This window comes from Puma concolor, chromosome B1, assembly GCF_028749965.1.
Source record: "Puma concolor isolate L17-30 chromosome B1, mPumCon1.1.hap2, whole genome shotgun sequence".
Lineage (NCBI taxonomy): Eukaryota > Metazoa > Chordata > Mammalia > Carnivora > Felidae > Puma > Puma concolor.
This window is the reverse complement of record NC_141670.1, coordinates 89,240,656-89,258,676: the sequence shown is the minus strand read 5'-3', so window position 1 is coordinate 89,258,676 and position 18,021 is coordinate 89,240,656. Positions and strand designations below refer to the sequence as shown.

At 39.5% G+C, this 18,021-nt stretch overlaps 1 protein-coding gene across 2 annotated transcripts; it reads right to left on the bottom strand.

Annotated features, from left to right (window-relative positions):
• Positions 1-2,659: 2,659 nt before the first annotated feature.
• On the bottom strand, positions 2,660-16,225 carry PCDH18 (protocadherin 18). 2 transcript variants are annotated; one of them, XM_025921964.2, is made up of 4 exons: positions 13,253-16,225; positions 12,313-12,401; positions 12,059-12,222; positions 2,660-4,615 (listed from the first exon to the last, which is right to left on the bottom strand). In XM_025921964.2, exons 1-4 carry the CDS (start codon positions 15,728-15,730, stop codon positions 3,948-3,950), a joined length of 3,399 nt encoding a protein of 1,132 aa, XP_025777749.1. In that variant the 5' UTR covers positions 15,731-16,225; the 3' UTR covers positions 2,660-3,947. The 2 variants fall into 2 exon arrangements, with proteins under 2 accessions (XP_025777749.1, XP_086560348.1); XM_086704222.1 differs by having other exon boundaries at positions 12,313-12,398; positions 13,253-16,224.
• Positions 16,226-18,021: the final 1,796 nt, after the last annotated feature.

Sequence of the window (18,021 nt, the reverse complement as noted above, 5' to 3'; positions counted from 1 at the left end):
GGAGAAGGTTGCTATAAAATGTGGACAGTAGGATGAATTATCAAGGAAGAGTACCATAAAATAAATAAATTGAAAAGATAAAATCTGAAAAAGCAAACAAGAATTAGGAGCAACTTGCAGAAGTCATAAAAGGAAATAGAAAACTATTATTTTAAAGTGCCAGAGTCGGATGTTATTGCAATTTTAAAAGTCAAGAAGTATGTAAATTTTGGCAGCAATTTTGCAATGCCAGCTCCTCATAAAATTCTTTTAACAGTTCCACAAGTTCTATAGGTTAGCATATAACAAAAATATAAATTAATGAGAAGCATATACAATCACTTTCAGAGCTGTTATACAGTATCTTCCTAGTCAGTATTTTTGTTTTGGTTTGGAGTGTATTAAAGGCCCTATTATTTCTGGTATACAGATTGTATATACTTCATGTCGTGTACAGATTGTGTATACAGAATGTTCATACTTGACTGTGACTCCACTTACACAGGTGAGCACTGAACCTCGACTTGGGCAGTTTCAGTTGCAATGTAGAACTTTAGATATCATGTACTTATTTTAAAAAAGTGACTTATTATTTGTACTGGGAACAAAACTGAATGAGATGAATGGCTCATATAGCTTAATTTCTCAAATTAAAACTTTATATAACCACATTCAGTCGTTTCCATCATTCACAGTTAGAGACATCCTAATACATTAAAAATGATTACAATCAGTAAGGCAGCTAATATTTTCACAATATATAAGACAGCTTCTTAAATATAAGATAGCTTTGTTCTAGGAATCTAAACTGCAATTAAGGAAGTTAATACTCTGGGTCTTTAAAAATGCCTATACTGTCTTTATTCTTTTTAAAACTCAACATAAATCTTTAAGACTTTCATATGGTTGGAATTTAATTTTACACAGCAATATCTATTGCCTCTCAGAGTTGAGCACATCCCCAATCTTTGATACTGTGATGATACATTCAAGATATATTAAATTCCAACGGGAACATCAAAACCTTTCTGATGTGGTGGACCAGTTCTATGAGTTCACATACGATTGGAAGTTACTATGTCAGGCAGTACCTTTTAACCCACACAACTAATTTTTAAATAGACTCCCAACAGTTTGAATTGTAATGTGTCAGTACCCAAACTCAGCTTTGAGTATGTTCTGACGTTTTAGTAGGTACCAAAAGAAAGAAACAAGGATGCTAAGCTGACTTTCACAAATGAGACTTCTTCAGTCACTCCAATAAGAATAACTTAACCATCTCTTTTGCCTGAATATTTATCTACTGGTAAGTGGCAAATTTGATACATGTGTGACAGGAAGAGAAATAATTTGAATGACCAATACAGTTATAAATCTCCTCTGCTACATACCAAGAAAGAAGTAAATGATAAATGAGTAACAATGTGAATAACCTGTAAGAATTTGGAGAGAGCCAGTTCTAATCATCCTATAAACAAGTGTTTAAAAGGAAGATTTATTAAGCAACAGATTTAGTGTTGAAAGAGAATTTTGGAAGATGATTCCACTAATAGAAGATTATCACTGAAGAACATTTAAAGGAATCAAATGGGGCCAAAGGGATTAAACACTCATGATTGGATAAAAGAACCTCCTTGGTTTAAGTGCTTTTGGTTGCTTCAGTCTGAAGAGAGGCATGGTACCAAAGAGGAGGAAATTCAAACTTGAGAGGTTAAATTGTTATGATAGCACCAGACAAGCGTGCTTTCACTGAGATTATATTACCTGTAAAGGGAACAGGAGTGAAAAGCGACAATCTTGCACTAATAGCCTGTGGATCTGGAAAGCCATAGTAAGTGGAGAAGACTGGAGAAACAAGGAGTCTGAAACACGGAATGCTTACTATACAGACAATATACAAAGGTTTTGTGTTTAATATAATATTGCATTTTATTTACTTCACATTATTTAAACATTGATTTTCACCTCTGCTTCCTAAATGACTATTGCTGCTTTAAATTAAGAACACTGAAGTTATGGAAATCTTAAGGATAATACATACTGAAAGGAAGTGAATTTGAAAAAAAGAATGTTTTTAAATGTGGTTAGCATTTGTGTATGTAATCTACTGAAAAATAAACTGAAATTTCCCTTGTAACTGCAATCCCTCCTATAAAGGAAAATGTGCCTTTCAAAGACATAATACATGTATTTGATGTGGTACCCATTTGAGATTTAAAATATCTGAGTTTAGCCTCTTTTAGGCTATTTAACTTTCTTCGTATTTCAATTCCCTGCTAGTAAACCAAGGAGGATAATATTTTCACCTCTTGGAAACATTGGAAGGTACATTTTTTTTTTTTTTTTTTTTGGATTCAACTTAATACAAAATGTTCAGAGATTTTTTTTTCATTTGAAAAATGTTCATGTAGTTATTATTTGATTATTCTTTTTTTCTTTATGCTTCAAATGCATTTAAATATTTTAATCTACTGGGAAAATGGTAGACGACTTTCATTCCCATCACAGGTCTCAAATCATTCCTTTTCCATTGCATTTCTCTTGTTCACCAAGCTGAATGTTCCCTCTTTATCATTCAAAACTCAACACTGAATTACCTTCTCATGAAGGACACACCTCATGCAAAACTTTTGAACGTATATGTAGGAACAGGGTTCTGATTTATGGACAGTTCTTAAGCTTTACTTTAATTTTCCTTTTATTTCCATTGACAGCAAAATTTTCTGGAGAGTACAATCAAGATAGTGTATTCATAGAAATAACATTAACAGAAGCTTGGTCATAAATGAGAACAGTCATAATAACGATCTCCTTTACCAAGGCATTCCACACAGAGAGATAACAGCACAATAATTAAAGAATTTGTCGTTCGTCACACAACAGATACAAAAGAATTGCAATAACAAAATCATAATTTTAAAAAACGTTCTTATACTAAAAATAAAAGCAAAAATATGAGATCATGCACTGGAGACAAAAGCTAAAAGTGAATAGTTATAGCAAAAACATTGCAAAACATAAAAATGTTCAAGTATCGTGAGAAGACAGGGAAGATTCAAACAAAACAGTTTCAGAATAAATCAATTCCATTTACTACCCTAGGAGAGACACTGACACCATGGTCTTTGTCCACAAATACTTTAGGCTGTTAGAATACATACCGTTACCCATTTAAAGGACAGAATCCATTTTCTTGGAGCGTGTCTACTGTTACAAGGATGGAATGAAATTCATTGTTTCCCTTGGTTACAAATAGACACTAATACTTCAGGAGAAATATTCTCGAGTATAGGCCAGTGTGATGCCTTGGAACAGTAGGGGCCTGGGGGGGGGGGGCATTGGAAAGCATTGACTCTAGCCCTATTTTTTTCATCATGGTCTGTGAAAGACACTTCATAGTCCTGAAATGAAATTTCACCCCATGTCTCAATTTTGCTGAAATTGAACCATCAGAACTAGCAGAGAGCAGTAAAAATAATAATTAAGTGGCTTGACCTTGTCATTGATGCTTCATTTTTTAAAAAAGTATCGAAAAAAGAAACTGGATCACTTAACGAAACTAAGAATTGCATAATGCTTCAGTGGGGTTGTTCGTACAGCAACAGCAAATTCTTCCCCCAACAGAACTCATCTACACAGTGCCTTTACACTTTGTGGTCGAAGACTATATCATATTTGAACAGTGGCTACTTTCTACATGATTAGGAAAGACATGTTTGTCATGGGAGTAAAAAAATAAAATTTGTCTGTTAAATTACACATAAATATAAGGTACAAATGTATTTTTAAAATACAGATTAAAATAATCACACTTGCATCGTGTACATACGAAAATACAGTATTCAATATTCAATATACACAGACACATTTATGATAAATGCAACTATTTGGCAATGCCAGTTCTCTCAGGGTTTTCTCTGTCCCCGATTTCCACACACACGGAAACAAGAAGGCTTCACTAGCATCTCCTAGCTCTGGCGAACGTCTTGAAGCAGTTTGTTAATCTCCGCCACCAGCTCGCTGGCATCCATGAGTTCGTGTTTCCCGTCGTTGAGATGGTTGAGCACATTATCAAAATCATCTTCTTCATAGTTCTCGGGGATCTCCTCCATGGCCGGCAGCCACTTGGAAGAAGGCTGCACACTGGAGTGAGTTCCAAGTGGGGGCCCCGAGTTGTTAGCGGGATTCTGAAAATGTGTACTAGCTGCCCAGGCTGCCACGCCTTGCGGGTAACCCGCAGTCTTGGCTGGCAAAGGCGCCTTCCGCCGTTCCAGAGAGTTGGAGCGATCCACCTCAGGACACTCGGAGCAGGTGTCCAGGGAAGGGGGTAGGAGGCGCTGGAACACGCTGCTCATTTCCGAGAGCAGAGAGGACGTGCTGGTGTCCCCGGAGTCCTCCTCGTTTGGGGAGTCCTTCCCAAAGGTGGAGAAACTCTTCTTCTTCTCACCAGAATCTGCAGGCTGGGCGTCGTCCTCAAGACTCTGATGGGGGTGCTGCTGCTGGGGTTGTGCTGGGAATTCTTCCCCCGGGATGAACATGTTACTCCTATAGTCAGAGGACGGCGAGGGCAGAGGCGGCATCCAGCACTGGTCAGAGTGTCCCAGGACCCTGCACTCCTCCGTGCAAAGCCTCATAGCTACACCCAAGGAAGACAACAGGGATTCATCGTCATGCTTAGCATATCTCAAAATGGTAGAAAAGAATGCAAGTTTAGTCTTAAAAAAAATAGGACACAGTTTTAAACTACTACCGTGATGATACCCGTTATTTTACACATTAAATGGACTACAGTTATGGCTTTAATCAGTTAAATGGACCTCTTTTTTTTCCCCCTGTTTATCAAAGAACAAAAGGAAGATTATGACTCACATACTTCTCAGGAATATTATTTCTGCTACTCAAGTAATGAGGAAATGGATTTATAGCTTACACATGAGGATGTCTGAAAAGGAGCAAAGGTATGGGTGGTGGGATATTTGCTGGACATAAATTCTAAAATCCTCAGAGCTGTATGGTGAAATCTGTGATTTTAGAATGCCACCAGATTAATTTTTGAGCAATACCTATGAGTAGCCTTCTGGATATTGGGGTCTATCTGACCAACTTTACTTTTAATGGAGGCATTGGGAATATAACAAGCTATCAGGTCATTATACTTAGTAAATTCTCTCAAAGGTATTTTGGATTATTTATTGATTTGTTACTTAAAATAGCAGTGCAAATTGTCCTCAACTACTGGACACCTATAGTTACTCTATTCAGAAGTCTTCTTTTAAAGGTTTGAAATTCAAGTAGATGGAAAAGTCATCAAAACTGAAGAATATACAAAATCCATTGGTTAGCTCTTCCAGTTGTTCCAATGTCTGATTGGAATTTGAGTGGCCACGCTCATAGAAAATAATACATGATATTAGAAAAGCAGAAAATAAAGAGGAGAAAAATTTCTAAATTTGGCAAAGGCAATAACTAAACTACAATAATAATAATGAAGGAATGCAAATAATAAATGCTATTAGAAAAGCAGAAAATAAAGAGGAGAAAAATGTCTACATTGACAAGTGCAATAACTAAACTACAATAATAGGAACGATGAAGGATGCAGAAATGTAAAACATACTTCACAAATCATTTATCTCTTTGAGTGACAATTATGTCTCTTCGGCATCATGATTTTGCTTTAGAGCAAGTGACAATGCAGAAAATGCAAAGTAATTATCTTACATTTGAACGAAACTGGATTGATAATCAACCTTAGCTATCTAGTCAGAGCTCATTCTTTAGATCTGGCTATTTAAGCAAGGTTTCTCTTCTTCCCAAATTATTGCTAAAAAGGATGACACTTGAACAATGTCAAAGCCCTTACCAGGAGAAGCAAGTAGTCTCTTGTGTTTATTGTTGTATCCCTAGCACCAGGTAAAATGTCTGCATAGAATAAGAATGCACTATGTATTTTCTAATCATCAGGGAAATGCAAATCCAAACCACAATGAGATATCACTTCAAATCTGTCAGGATAACTACTACAAAAAAAAAAAAATAACAAGTGTTGGCAAGGATGTGGAGAAATTCGAATACTTGTCCACTATTGCTAAGAACACAAAATGGTGCAGTCACTATGGAAAACAATGTGGAAGTTCTTCAAAAAATTACAAGGATAACTATCATATTATCCAGCAGACCCATTTCTGGATACTTATCCAAAAGAATTGAATTCAGGATCTCAAAGAGCTATTAACACTCCCTTGTTCACCGCAGCACTATTCACAATAGCCAAGGTGGAAGACAACCCGAATGCCTACCAGCAGATGAATGGATAAAGAAAACACAGTATTTGCATACAGTGGAATATCATTGAGCCTTAAAAAAAGAAGGAAATTCTGCAATATGTGACAACATGGATGAACCTTGAGGACATTCTACTTAGTGAAATAAACCAGCCATAGGACAAATATGGCATGGTTCCATGTATATAAGGTGTCTAAAATGAACAAATACATAGAATCCAAGAGTGAAATGGTGTTTGCTAAAAGGTGCATGTGCAGGGGGGTGAGAAAATGGGGAACTGCCAAACAATGGGCATAAAGTTTTGGTTGACCATAATGAAAAAGTTCTAGAGATCTGCTATACAACATTGTACCTATAGTTAAGAATGCTGTATTCTACAATTAAACATTTTTAAGAGGGTACGTCTCATGTTGTGTTATTATGCAGTAAAATAAAATTTTAAAAAAGATTAGTATGCAGAAAAAGAAAGGCGAAGAGTAAATGTTTCCTCTCAGAAAAAAAGAGAAATAAAGGACTTTGTTAAAAGGGGTGGAAGTCCCTCCCCTTCACCACTAAACCTTCGAGATAATTTGGTTTTATACCTCATCAATTCTGGACCTCATCCCTTAACAGAGAAGGGATAATCTGTGGAACAAAATTGAGAACAAGTGTTCTGAAGGAGAAAAAGGTCTGATTGGTAGGAAAACTAGAAATACACAGAAAGTAGAAAAAATACAGAAACAGCAGAACTAAATATGGGTAAAAGGAAGGACAAACACCCAGAATCCTTGTGTGATTTTGCCATGAAGAAAGCACACTCTTTTAGCATATCATTTCCTATTTAAATTTAAATGAAGATGGATGATTTAAGAAGAAAAGCATGTTTAGATTTACTGACGGCATGCATTTTTACTGCTGGGAAATAATTACTATTGTTCATCATTTATGTGGACAAAACCAAAAGGAGTTGAAAGTAACTGGAATGCCTTAATAGCACTGAGGTTTTCTCAGCAGTGAAATAGCTATCAAAGTGGTAATGAAGTTTTTTCCCTAATTCCCCGGGTCTGTGAAAATGGAAAGGAGATCTGTCTCTCTTGTCTTACACGCATCCTGTTGGAAGGACTGGAAACAGGTCTGATGATACCTTTCATTTGTTTTCCGGCCTTTGACCCTGTGGGAAGGACTTAAGTTTTTGATTATTTGATTGTCTTTGTTTTCTTTTAATATTTAATGACAGTGGGGGAAAACGGAAAAATTACATAGGCTTCTAAGAATCCCGAGTATGATCAACTTTCTAGAGACCCGAATATAATGAACATGCAACCAAAAATACAATCTGGATGATTCAAATGATGGTATATGTCCACAGGTAATTTTGTTTACAGGAATTTTTTAAAACAGGGAGTGCCATTTTATAACTTCACAATAAATAAATGGAGCCCTGAGTATTAAATAATAAATTAACATAATTTTTTTAAATTCAGAAAATAGGAAAAATTGAAGAAGGCAGGCTAATAGAGAGAATATTGGCAAAAATAGAGATAAGAAGGTAGTGGCACAGAATAGATCATTTCTGTTTCAGTGATATGCTCAACCTTTTCCCTGGAGACCCAACTATTTAAAAACATTCTCAGTGTGCATATAATTCAGAGCCACAGAGGTCTCATACCACAGCAGTAAGTCAGAACTTATTGGCAAGTGGTGCATATGGCTAATCTTTCTGTCTCTCCTTGAAACCTGCCAGGTGGTTACATTTCCCCTGGGAAGGGGAAGGCTTGAGGGAGCCGACAACTCTTCTTTCCCACTATATGACTTTCAATTTTGTGACTTACTATACTTTTTAGGTAGGACTCGACGTAAGGAGAAACGAAAAGCATGTGCCGAACTTCCATCAAGTCATGAGTTACTGAATAACCAATCAGTTATCTATTCAGAGCCTGCTATATGTGGAGTGCCATGATAGATCCTTGTCCTCAAATGGTTTCAGATCTAGTTCTGAGTCTAGTGTAACAAATGAGGCTCCAGATGCCCAGTTTAAGTGCCAGCCTATATGATGCTAAAGGCATGTCAAGAAAAGGAAAAAAAAGAGGCAAAGCGGAGACTAAAGTAGTTAAAGACACAAACTGTGAGAGATGAACAGGATTCAGATAGACACAGTGAAGAGAAGCCAGTTGTTTTTTTTTTTTCCAGGTAGAAAGGCAACATGAATAAAGGATTGACGTGGAAAGATAGTTCCAACTATTGCAAAAGATATGAAACAGCCCAAAATGAGAGTTAATAAGTTAGGAGTGGATTTTATTGGCCTTGGAATGCCAAGGGAAGTAGTTTTATTAGGTGTTGCTGGGCAACAAAAGTCAATAACTGATTTTAAGCCAAAAAAACTTTAAATTAAAATGTTCTGAAAAAGTTGTTCAAGCTGCATAAAAGAAATATTTGACAAAGGGAGGAGGTGCTAGAGAGCGAACCTCAGCTTGTACGCTGGGCCAGTAAACGGGCCCTGGAAGAATAGCCAGGACCCGGATACCAGCCATGACGATGGACAGAACTTGGAATTAAAGAGAAATGTCGGAGTAAAGTAATCACCAATGGCAGATTAATGAAAAGTGGAATGAGCTCGGGAAAGGAGTTTCACAAGAAACAAAATCAAAAGGCCTTTATAAATCACGCTGGTGCCGCTAAGACATTGGAAAAATGGAGATTCTGCAAGTAGTTCAAGATTTTGCACTGTAGCTCAAAGTTGAATGAGTAAGGAAGAAAGCATGTTGACAAACATGAGCTAACGGACAAGAATGCTTGCTGATTTTACTGCTCAGAATGCAGGATATTTCTGTGGGAATTAATAGAATGAATGACCAGAAATGACCTTGTTGGCAGGCAATGCAACATAACATAATCTATATTTGATCACAGTTTAATGCAGAAAACCAGTTGGAATAAGACACTTAAGTCCTAAAAATACACATGCTTTTGAAAACTGCACTGATTTCTGTTAATGGCATTCAGATGTGGACTTACATTTTTTTTTTTTTTTCCCTACTTGGCCTGTTTCCTGGGAATATAAGTTTACAAAGCATGAGCTGCCAGAAAGAATAATAAACCAGAAAATGGGTGAAGTATCATCAGAAGGATGGTCATAATTAAAGTAGCTCTGCACAGATACTCAGTATACATGTAACTTTCTACACCAGCCAGACATGAAGAAAGCTTAAAGTATTTTATAAGTCACTGGGAATATCCTGGCGCTCTATGCCACCTGAATGCTTTCTCCACATGGAGGCAGGTAGATAGTAAGAAAGAAATGTATCTACAGTGAAACAACATCATACACCAGCAATATAACTCTCCCACCACACGCCCAGAGTAAGTATGACTGTGCAAATATGGAATATTTTGAAAGGGTTGTCTGTATATTGAGCGGTATCATTGTTGATAATATAAAAGCAAAACTCCTAACTTTGAACGAAATGTTAACTTAGAAGGAGCCGAAAGCCACTCACTAAATAAGACTCACTATTACCTAGACTGTGTATCTACCCATTGTTTCCTCAATGTCTTTATTAACATGCATTTTTATTTTATTTTTTAATGCAAGCATTAGATAATTCTCCTGCCATGAACACGTCTGGTGTTGGTAACTTTGAAAGAATGAAAGAAAAGTCCTGCCTTTTTCTAAAACAGGTCAGCTAATATAATTATACAATTTCAGAATTAAAAAGGACTTTAGATATCATTTAGGCCCACAAATAGAAAAGTTATCTCAATAGGGAAAGGTATTTTCCTTTTAGCTGTATCAATATATTATAATTTCAGGGGCGCCTGGTGGGGGGGAGGTCCGTTGGGTAAGTGTCTGACTTCGGCTCAGGTCATTATCCCACGGTTTGTGGGTTCGAGCCCCACATTGGGCCTAGAGACTGCTTCAGATTCTGTGTCTCCCTCTCTTTGCCCCTCCCCCACTCACACTCTGTCTCTCTGTCTCTCTCTCTCTCAAATAAATATTTTTTTTTAATTTAAATGAATAGGTTTCACACAATTTAAAAAGAACTTACATAATGAAATACTGATGTTATGCCCACTGTACTACTTTTCATTTGGGAAATCACATTACTCAACATTGAGGACCAATATTCAAAATTAGGGTTCCATCAACATCACGGAACCGTAGAAATTTAGCCAGCCAGCCCTTTCCTTTCATTGGTAAAAATAATAAAACTGATTCTCTTTGAGCAAGTTTTCTGAGGCTGTATGTATCCCACTGGATTTTCAGAGATTTATTTTCTTCCTTGAAATAGGGAGTCTCTGAATAAAACAAAGAAACAAAGACACCACTGTGCAAATATTGGTTCTCATGTACATTATAGCCCTAATGGCAGCAGAAGTCCTTTCCACACACTCATCTATGACTGTAATAACATAATGAAATAGGCAGCATTTAATCACTTCGTAGAGGATAGTTAGACTTCAGAATAGAGGAACAAATCCATTACTAAACTTATTTTTTAAAAACCTGTTGCTTCATTACTCTTAATAGGTTGGTATTTAAGAGTATGGGATTGGTTCAAATCTCACCTCTACCATGTACAAACTGCCTGATTTGGGATACATTTTTTAACCTTTATAAGCTTCAGTTTTCAAATTAAAAAAAAAAAAAAAAAAAAAAGGAGCACTACTCTTGTCACGACCCCACTCCACATTCCTGTGCGGAAGCCTTAGGAGACAGGATGCAGGTACAGAAGTCCTCAGGGGCCCCAGGTAAGCACGGGGACATTGGTGGTCACTCTTGGTGGCAACAACTACCACTACCACTAGGACTCTCTACGCAGTGATTTCGCCTGCATTTCTGTAGCTCTCTGAAGCCCCCTCACAACTCGTTCCAAAACTCTCTTACTCATCTATATTTAGAAAATAGATATTGGACGGAACTCAGACGGCAAGTAGTTTTGCTCTGCCTTTCTTTAATTTATCAAATGGCAGGCACTTGATTAACACTCAGCTGATCAGATTCAGTGGAGTTTAGGAATGTAAGTAGCCAGGGCGACGTTTTTATGTGTTCCTAAGAGTCGATTGATATTACAGTCTCTGGTAACGGGGTTGCTGCAGTGATATAGTCAGTGTTTACCCAGTTGGTTCAGACAGGTTCTACTGCACAGTCAGAGAGGGGGGACTCTACGGAAAACGTGGCTTTTAACTTCCCAGGGTCTCCTCCATCTGGCTACAGACTTAACATTTCCCTTGTAAACGCGTGTGCCTCTTCAACTACCGTGCGGATAGGAAATGAACGGTGGCAAAAATATTCTGTGCTTCCCACCTACAAAGCTGCATTCTTTGTCCTATTTTTGGTGATTGAAATGTACCATTCCCTAGTGTATTTTAATCTCTGATTCTGCGAGTGGGTTCCCATCACAGGAAATTTGTGTCTTCCAAATTATAGCCCAGTTCACCACCATGCACCAAAACAGGCCGTTTGAATAACAACAACCACCCAGTAATTTCACAGAGTTGCTCAAGAGTATCCTGTGGCAGCACTGGATGGGGCAGGGAGAGGAAAGAAATAGTGTGGCTCTCTATCCCCTCTCCCCACCCTTTCCTTCTTGTCCTGCTCTGCTCTCATGCTTACCCCTCCTCCACCAACTGCCGTGTCTGAAGTTTAAGAAAATAATTCTGAGGGGCTCCAGGTCATGTTCAATGCTAATAGTGTACAGATGACAGACGCTTCAGTGCAAAGGACAAAGAAAAATGTAAGCATGGGAGAAACTGTGCACTCATGGGTGTAGCAGATCTGAAAGTAAGAATTCATCATCTATCACCAGCCTCTTACCTGCTGGAATTCTTCCATCTGTAAGGAACAGGTCACTGAATCCTTCACCCAGCAGCCTGTCTATTGGTGAATCTCGCCCCAAATCATAATCACTGTCTCCTGCTTCACTGTCACCACGGCCACTGTCTTTCAAGCTAAATTTGTCCATGTCTTGGAGGGCATATCTAGAAAGATAAATCAGGGAAAGTATGGTTTTTACTCTGTAGCATTCACGCCATTAGAGACTCAATAGGTAACAGGGGGATAATTCATACCTATAACTCCTGGAATATTTGTTTCCTCGAAAACTTGGCCTTGGTTGATATTGCCCCTGGTGAAGCATTGAAAGAAGCTGGGAGACCTGCTGGAAACCAAACACACAGAACTGATTTCTGGAAACAAACCCCCTAATACTCACGAGCTTAAGCAAGGAAAAACAGTTGCTCACTGCTTTTCATCCTGATTAATTGAACATGTTATCTCTGTTTTAAAGATTTACACATGCTGGAATGTGGCAGACGATGCAGCCAGGCACCACACACAACTGAATACATCCCGGAGAGGCTTGAATGATCTCATACACTGCTTTTTTTTTTTTTTTTTTTTTTTTTTTTGAAAGAGAACTCCTTTATAAATAATAGACTGAGTTCCTTTATGTTTTAGTTCAGGTTAAAGAGATCCATTATAAAAATACATGGAAAATATTGTAAGATGCAACAATCTAGCACATGCAGTTAAAATAAGGTCAGAAAAAATTCAAAAGTTGAACAAATACAACATGCATTCAGATGGGATTCTGGAGGCCTCGGGTTTTTGCTGGTGCTGTTGTTGTTATCTTTTGGCTTTTTTTTTTTTTTTTTTTTTTCTGAGTAGAAGCCACAACTGTGAGAATGAAACAAGTCCCTTTATTTGTGGCTTCCAGTATCTTAATCTGGGAAGGAAGGGTATTCTAATTAGATAGTCATTTGGGAGATTCACATTTATTTTTCAATACTATGCATCATACATGCAAGCCCATTCTTTAAGGAAAACAGAACAGCATGCTAAACTATGCATACTTGCTACATACAGGTGATGTACCTTGTATCCCATTTAATTCGGATATTGTTAGTATTGTTTACTGCTTAAAGGAGACACTTAAGAACTAGCACATACACAACCTCTGCACACTAGCAGCTGACCGTGTCAGTGAGTTGGTACAGAGTGCGATCTTACCTCAACGGCAGGAGTGGCATGGGTGAGTTCTAGTGAGAAATTCTCTGGCACGTGGTTGGATGAGATTGTCACCAAACTGTTGAGGGACTGGTGACTGTGGTGACTCTGCCGGCTGCCCATCTGCCCTCTTTCCAAGGTGGGGGATGAGGATGGAGACGATCTGTGATGAGATCTGATGGGCAGAGTGCCATTCATCGTAGGCACCAATGTGATGTCCCCTTTGTGAATCTGCCTGGATGGCCTTTTTGGGTGGTGCTGGTAAGTGGATTCTGCTACCCTGCAGTTGTAGGATCTAGTGTCTTTCTTTTCTCGGTTACACCTCGTTGCAAACAGCACCATGATAACCAACAACACTGCACAAATGGCTCCTAAGGAAATAATTATAACCATGGAGACATCCAAAGATGCCTGGCTGACTGAGGTCATTGCTGTACTTGTCACTGACTCTGCATATTCAAAGATCGTACACTTCAGAAGGACTTTGGTATGCAGCTGGGGATTGCCTTTGTCCTGGATGATGACTGAGAGCTCCCACTCGGTGTAGGAAACAGATTCCATGCTTACATTGGTATGGATGTCACATGATCGTGGATCGATTAAAAAGATATTCTCCTCGTTGCCTGCTATTATGGAGCAGCTGAGTTCAGCATTCACACCAGAGTCTCTGTCAATTGCCCTTATTCTTGTGACATGAAAGCCACTTTCAGCCCCTTTGGGTATGGAGATTTCTGCAGTATTATTGCGCAGAGCAGGCCCTATAACCACAGGGACGTTGTCATTTTCATCAATGATGGTGAGCACAACTGTGGTATTGCTTACTAGTTGCTTTGGACTTCCTCCGTCTCTTGCTTCAACCACGAAAGTGATCTGACTCACTTCCTCATGATCAAAAATTCTGAGGGCATAGATGGCTCCATTAGATGGGTCAATGGTGACATAGGTGGTTATGGAACTGCCCAGGATAAAACTCTCCAAAATGGTATATGTAACTTGCCCATTTTCTCCAAGATCAGGATCTGTGGCCGTAACGGTGGTGATATATGCCCCTGGCGAGTTATTCTCTGAGATTGCAAATTCATATCGACTTCTCTGGAAGTGGGGTGGATTGTCGTTTATATCATTGATCTGAACAGTAAAATGTTTTACTGAAGAAAGACTGGGTGTCCCCTTGTCCTCAGCGATTACAGTCAAACTGTACTCAGATCTCTTTTCTCTATCCAGTGTGGCATTTGTCAAGATTAAATAATTGTTTTCATAAGTCTTCTGAAGTTTAAAGTGACCATGTCCGTGAAGCTTACAAACTATTTCTCCATTCAGCCCAGAATCCTTGTCCTGAACCCTGACCAAAGCAACAAATGTGTCAATGGGATCCCCCTCAAAAATATAAGATATTTCTTCTTTTCCAGGGGACATGAGGTTTATGTTGATTTCAGGTTTATTGTCATTAACATCCACAACCTTGATTATAATTTTGCAGTGAGCTGGGATTGAATTTGGGCCCAAATCTTGAGCCTGCACATCAATCTCATAGGATTTGGTGATTTCATAATCCACTTGCTTGAAAAGAGTCAAATGTCCTTTTTCTGAGTCAATTTTAAAAGTCTCTATAATTTTGGGAGACACATGACTGCTGAAGGAATATACAATTTTCCCATTAGCGCCCTCATCTGGATCTGTGGCGTTCAGGTCAAGGAGCAAAGTGCCAACGGGGGAGTTTTCTAAGAGTTGTATTACATAAGACTGCTGCTCAAAAGCAGGGCTGTTGTCGTTGGAGTCGGAAATGCTTATTTTTAGTATGGATGAGCCAGACCTCTGAGGCACCCCCATGTCTGAGGCAGTGAGCTTAAGCTCATAGCTTGACTTCAGCTCGCGATCCAGCTCTCTGACCACTATGAGTTCGGCATACTTGGCTCCATCGGTCCTGGTGCGAACCTCAATACTAAAAAAATCATTGGCAGAGAGAGAGTAGGTGTGGAGGGAATTTTCCCCAACATCTGGATCAAATGCACTGTCCAGGGGGATGCGCGTCCCAACGGCCGCGCTCTCGGATATCTCAATAGGTATGACAGATCTTGAGAACTGGGGAGCATTGTCATTGATATCCAGCACTTCGACTTCAATATGGAAAAGCTGCAGATGCTCGGTGGGTAGAGTGATCACATCAAACTCTATGGAGCAGTTCAAGTTTTTCTGGCACAGTTGTTCGCGGTCGATTTTAGCCCCTATGCTGATTTCTCCGTTATCCTCATTTACTACAAGGAGAGGAGAATTCCCCCTTTGCATGGCTCGGAAACGAACGGTGGAAGGATTAGGCAGCTTAACTAAAACATCAGCCACATCCTCTGATAGTCTTGCAATCACTGATCCAACCCTCTGCTCCTCATAAATCCTGTATTTCAAATTCTTGCCCAGCACCTCGCAGTTGAAAGACACCGTCAGGAGTGCAAAAACAAATCTAAAGTGCATTTTAGCATTCATTTGGCACCTCGGTCAGTTTAGGAGACTCCTCACACAGACCAAGTTAAAACAGCAAAGCAATTCCCCTCAACTTCCTTTGGCAACTTAAAGCTAAGCTACGTTTGGTACTTGCCACTTGAAAGCGTCTCTTAATAACACAGCACAGCAATTAACAGCTCGCAAACTTTGGGTTTATACACACCGTGTCACGACTCGCAGCTCTTGCCGGCGCGGAGTCCGAGCCTTGCATTTGTCCTCTCCGCAGGCAGAAGAGGGTCACCTCCGCGCTTCCCTCCTTGTGTTGTCGGAATCCATCGATTGCAGGGTGCCGGCAGAGGCTGCAGTGAATCTTTCTCCAGCGATGCTCTCTCCCTTTCTCCGCGCGGCTGCAGACTAAACACCCGTGATTGCTGACTCCAGTCTAAAATCTGTACAACTTCACTCCAACTCAGACAAAGCTCTCCTGCCCGGCGTGTGTTGAATCGCTTCCAGCCAATCAGCGTGCTTCCAAATCAAAAGCTGATGGTGTCCCCAAAGCGAGGGCGGTCGCCGAGAGTGGAGGGTGGAGAGGGAGAGCGAGCGGCGAGGAGGAAGGCGGGGGCTTGGGGCGGGCGGGGGGGTGGGGGGGGGGGCGCGGCTGGGAGAGCCGGGAGGAGGGCCGGTTGGGGGCTGGGGGAGGAGGATGGGAGACGCTCCTTCGCTCCGCTCCTCCCTTCCTCCTCTTCCTCCTCCCCACGCCCCCCTCCTCCTCCCAGTCTGCTGCATTCACTTTCTCTGAGCGTGCCACGACAAAGGGGAGCAAATTACAGAAGAAAAACTTTAAATCAACTTCTGGTCGCCTTTATTCAGTTGGCATCTTAAATTGTTCTGGTTTTCTTAATTGCCCTTTCTTCTTCCGCAAACATGTAATCATCTTGCTTTTCATAGTCTTTAAGTACTGGTTTAACTTGAAATACCTCTAAGTGCATTTTGTTGGTGAAGGAATTTAATAAAATTTGAAAACTTGCTTCTAATTATGCTTCTCAGACCGCCCCCTTCCCCTCCCCCTCTGTAAATGCTTGGGTCTTTCTCCTGTGAGCACAGGCAGATTTTCTTGGGGCTCTGTTTTAAAGAACAGAACAAGTAAGGAGGTTTCATTTTCTGTTTTTCTTTCATCTTTATTCTTTGAAGATAAGAAAAGGGCTATTTTCCACCCTTGAATTCTCTTAATTAGCAAGATTTAAAGGAACACCTTAGGATTTGAAACTAATTACCGATATAGTTCTACCATCTATCACTTTTTTCTTTGAGTTGGGGCAAAATTGGCTATGATATTTCTTTGTCTTGTACTTCAAAAAAATCCTATTTGCCTTCAGTAAAAGACATTTCATGCTTTAGCATGCCAGTTTCTACCAAAAGGTTTTCTCTATACATGGTGAGCCTTCACAATGTAGACTGGGGGAGGACCTGGACCCTGCAGTTTACAAGTCAAATTTTTATAATATATGCATTATTTATGAAAGCACTTTTCAGATATGTATTTTAAGAACCCAAAGCTTGTTTACATTGAAGAATAAAATGCCTGAGCTGAAAAATTGCATTGTGTGTGTATCAGAATGCTGGGAAATGTCATGGGAGGCTTGTGCTTTATCCGGGTCACAGAAACTGATAGGGTATTCTTATTTGAAAATATGATTATTTATGATATTCTTTCTGCTCCACAATTTCTTTTAAGTTTATCATCATGGCTCTATTGCTGCTTTTTTCTTTCTTTCTTCTTCTTCTTTGTGTGTGTGTGTGTGTGTGTGTGTGTGTGTGTGTGTGACTCTTGCATTATTCCTCAGCTGTCTTCATCCACTTGCATATTTGCTGTTTCGCATAATCTCACTGTCACTTTTTTCCATTTATCTTCTCCCACTCTCTATTTTGCCCCCCAGAAACATATAAAAAAGGTAATTTTCTGATTTTTCCACTTTGCTTACTCTCAGCAGAGCTCAGCTAAAGTCACTAAGAAGGTTCCTTCCAAGAAAGAAAGCAGAGGACTCCCAGCGTGAACTCTCCTTCTTTTTAGGCATTCAAAAGCATTTTATAAGCCATTGTCTTTTTTCCCCCTCCAGAAACCAGCGCTGTGTGGCAAATTGTGCAGAATAGGAATGCCTATAATGAATGTATTTAGCACTGGGTCACGCTGATGAACATTCTGCCCCCATGAATAATACTGTTTTACAAGGTTGTAGCCCTTTCAAATTGCTGATCCCCAAACCCTATAGGCAAACTAGGAAGACTACCACAAGCAACTAGGACTTTAGAAACCCATAGCCATCTGGCCTGGA

Bases quoted from the DNA above. Each gene is read 5' to 3' on its own strand.
- PCDH18 (XM_025921964.2), bottom strand. From the start codon at position 15,730: ATGAATGCTAAAATGCACTTTAGATTTGTTTTTGCACTCCTGACGGTG. The intron at 12,402-13,252 runs GTAAGATCGCAC...TTTGGTTTCCAG, and splicing joins ATGCCACTCCTGCCGTTGAG to CAGGTCTCCCAGCTTCTTTC. The intron at 12,223-12,312 runs GTATGAATTATC...TTATCTTTCTAG, and splicing joins AAATATTCCAGGAGTTATAG to ATATGCCCTCCAAGACATGG.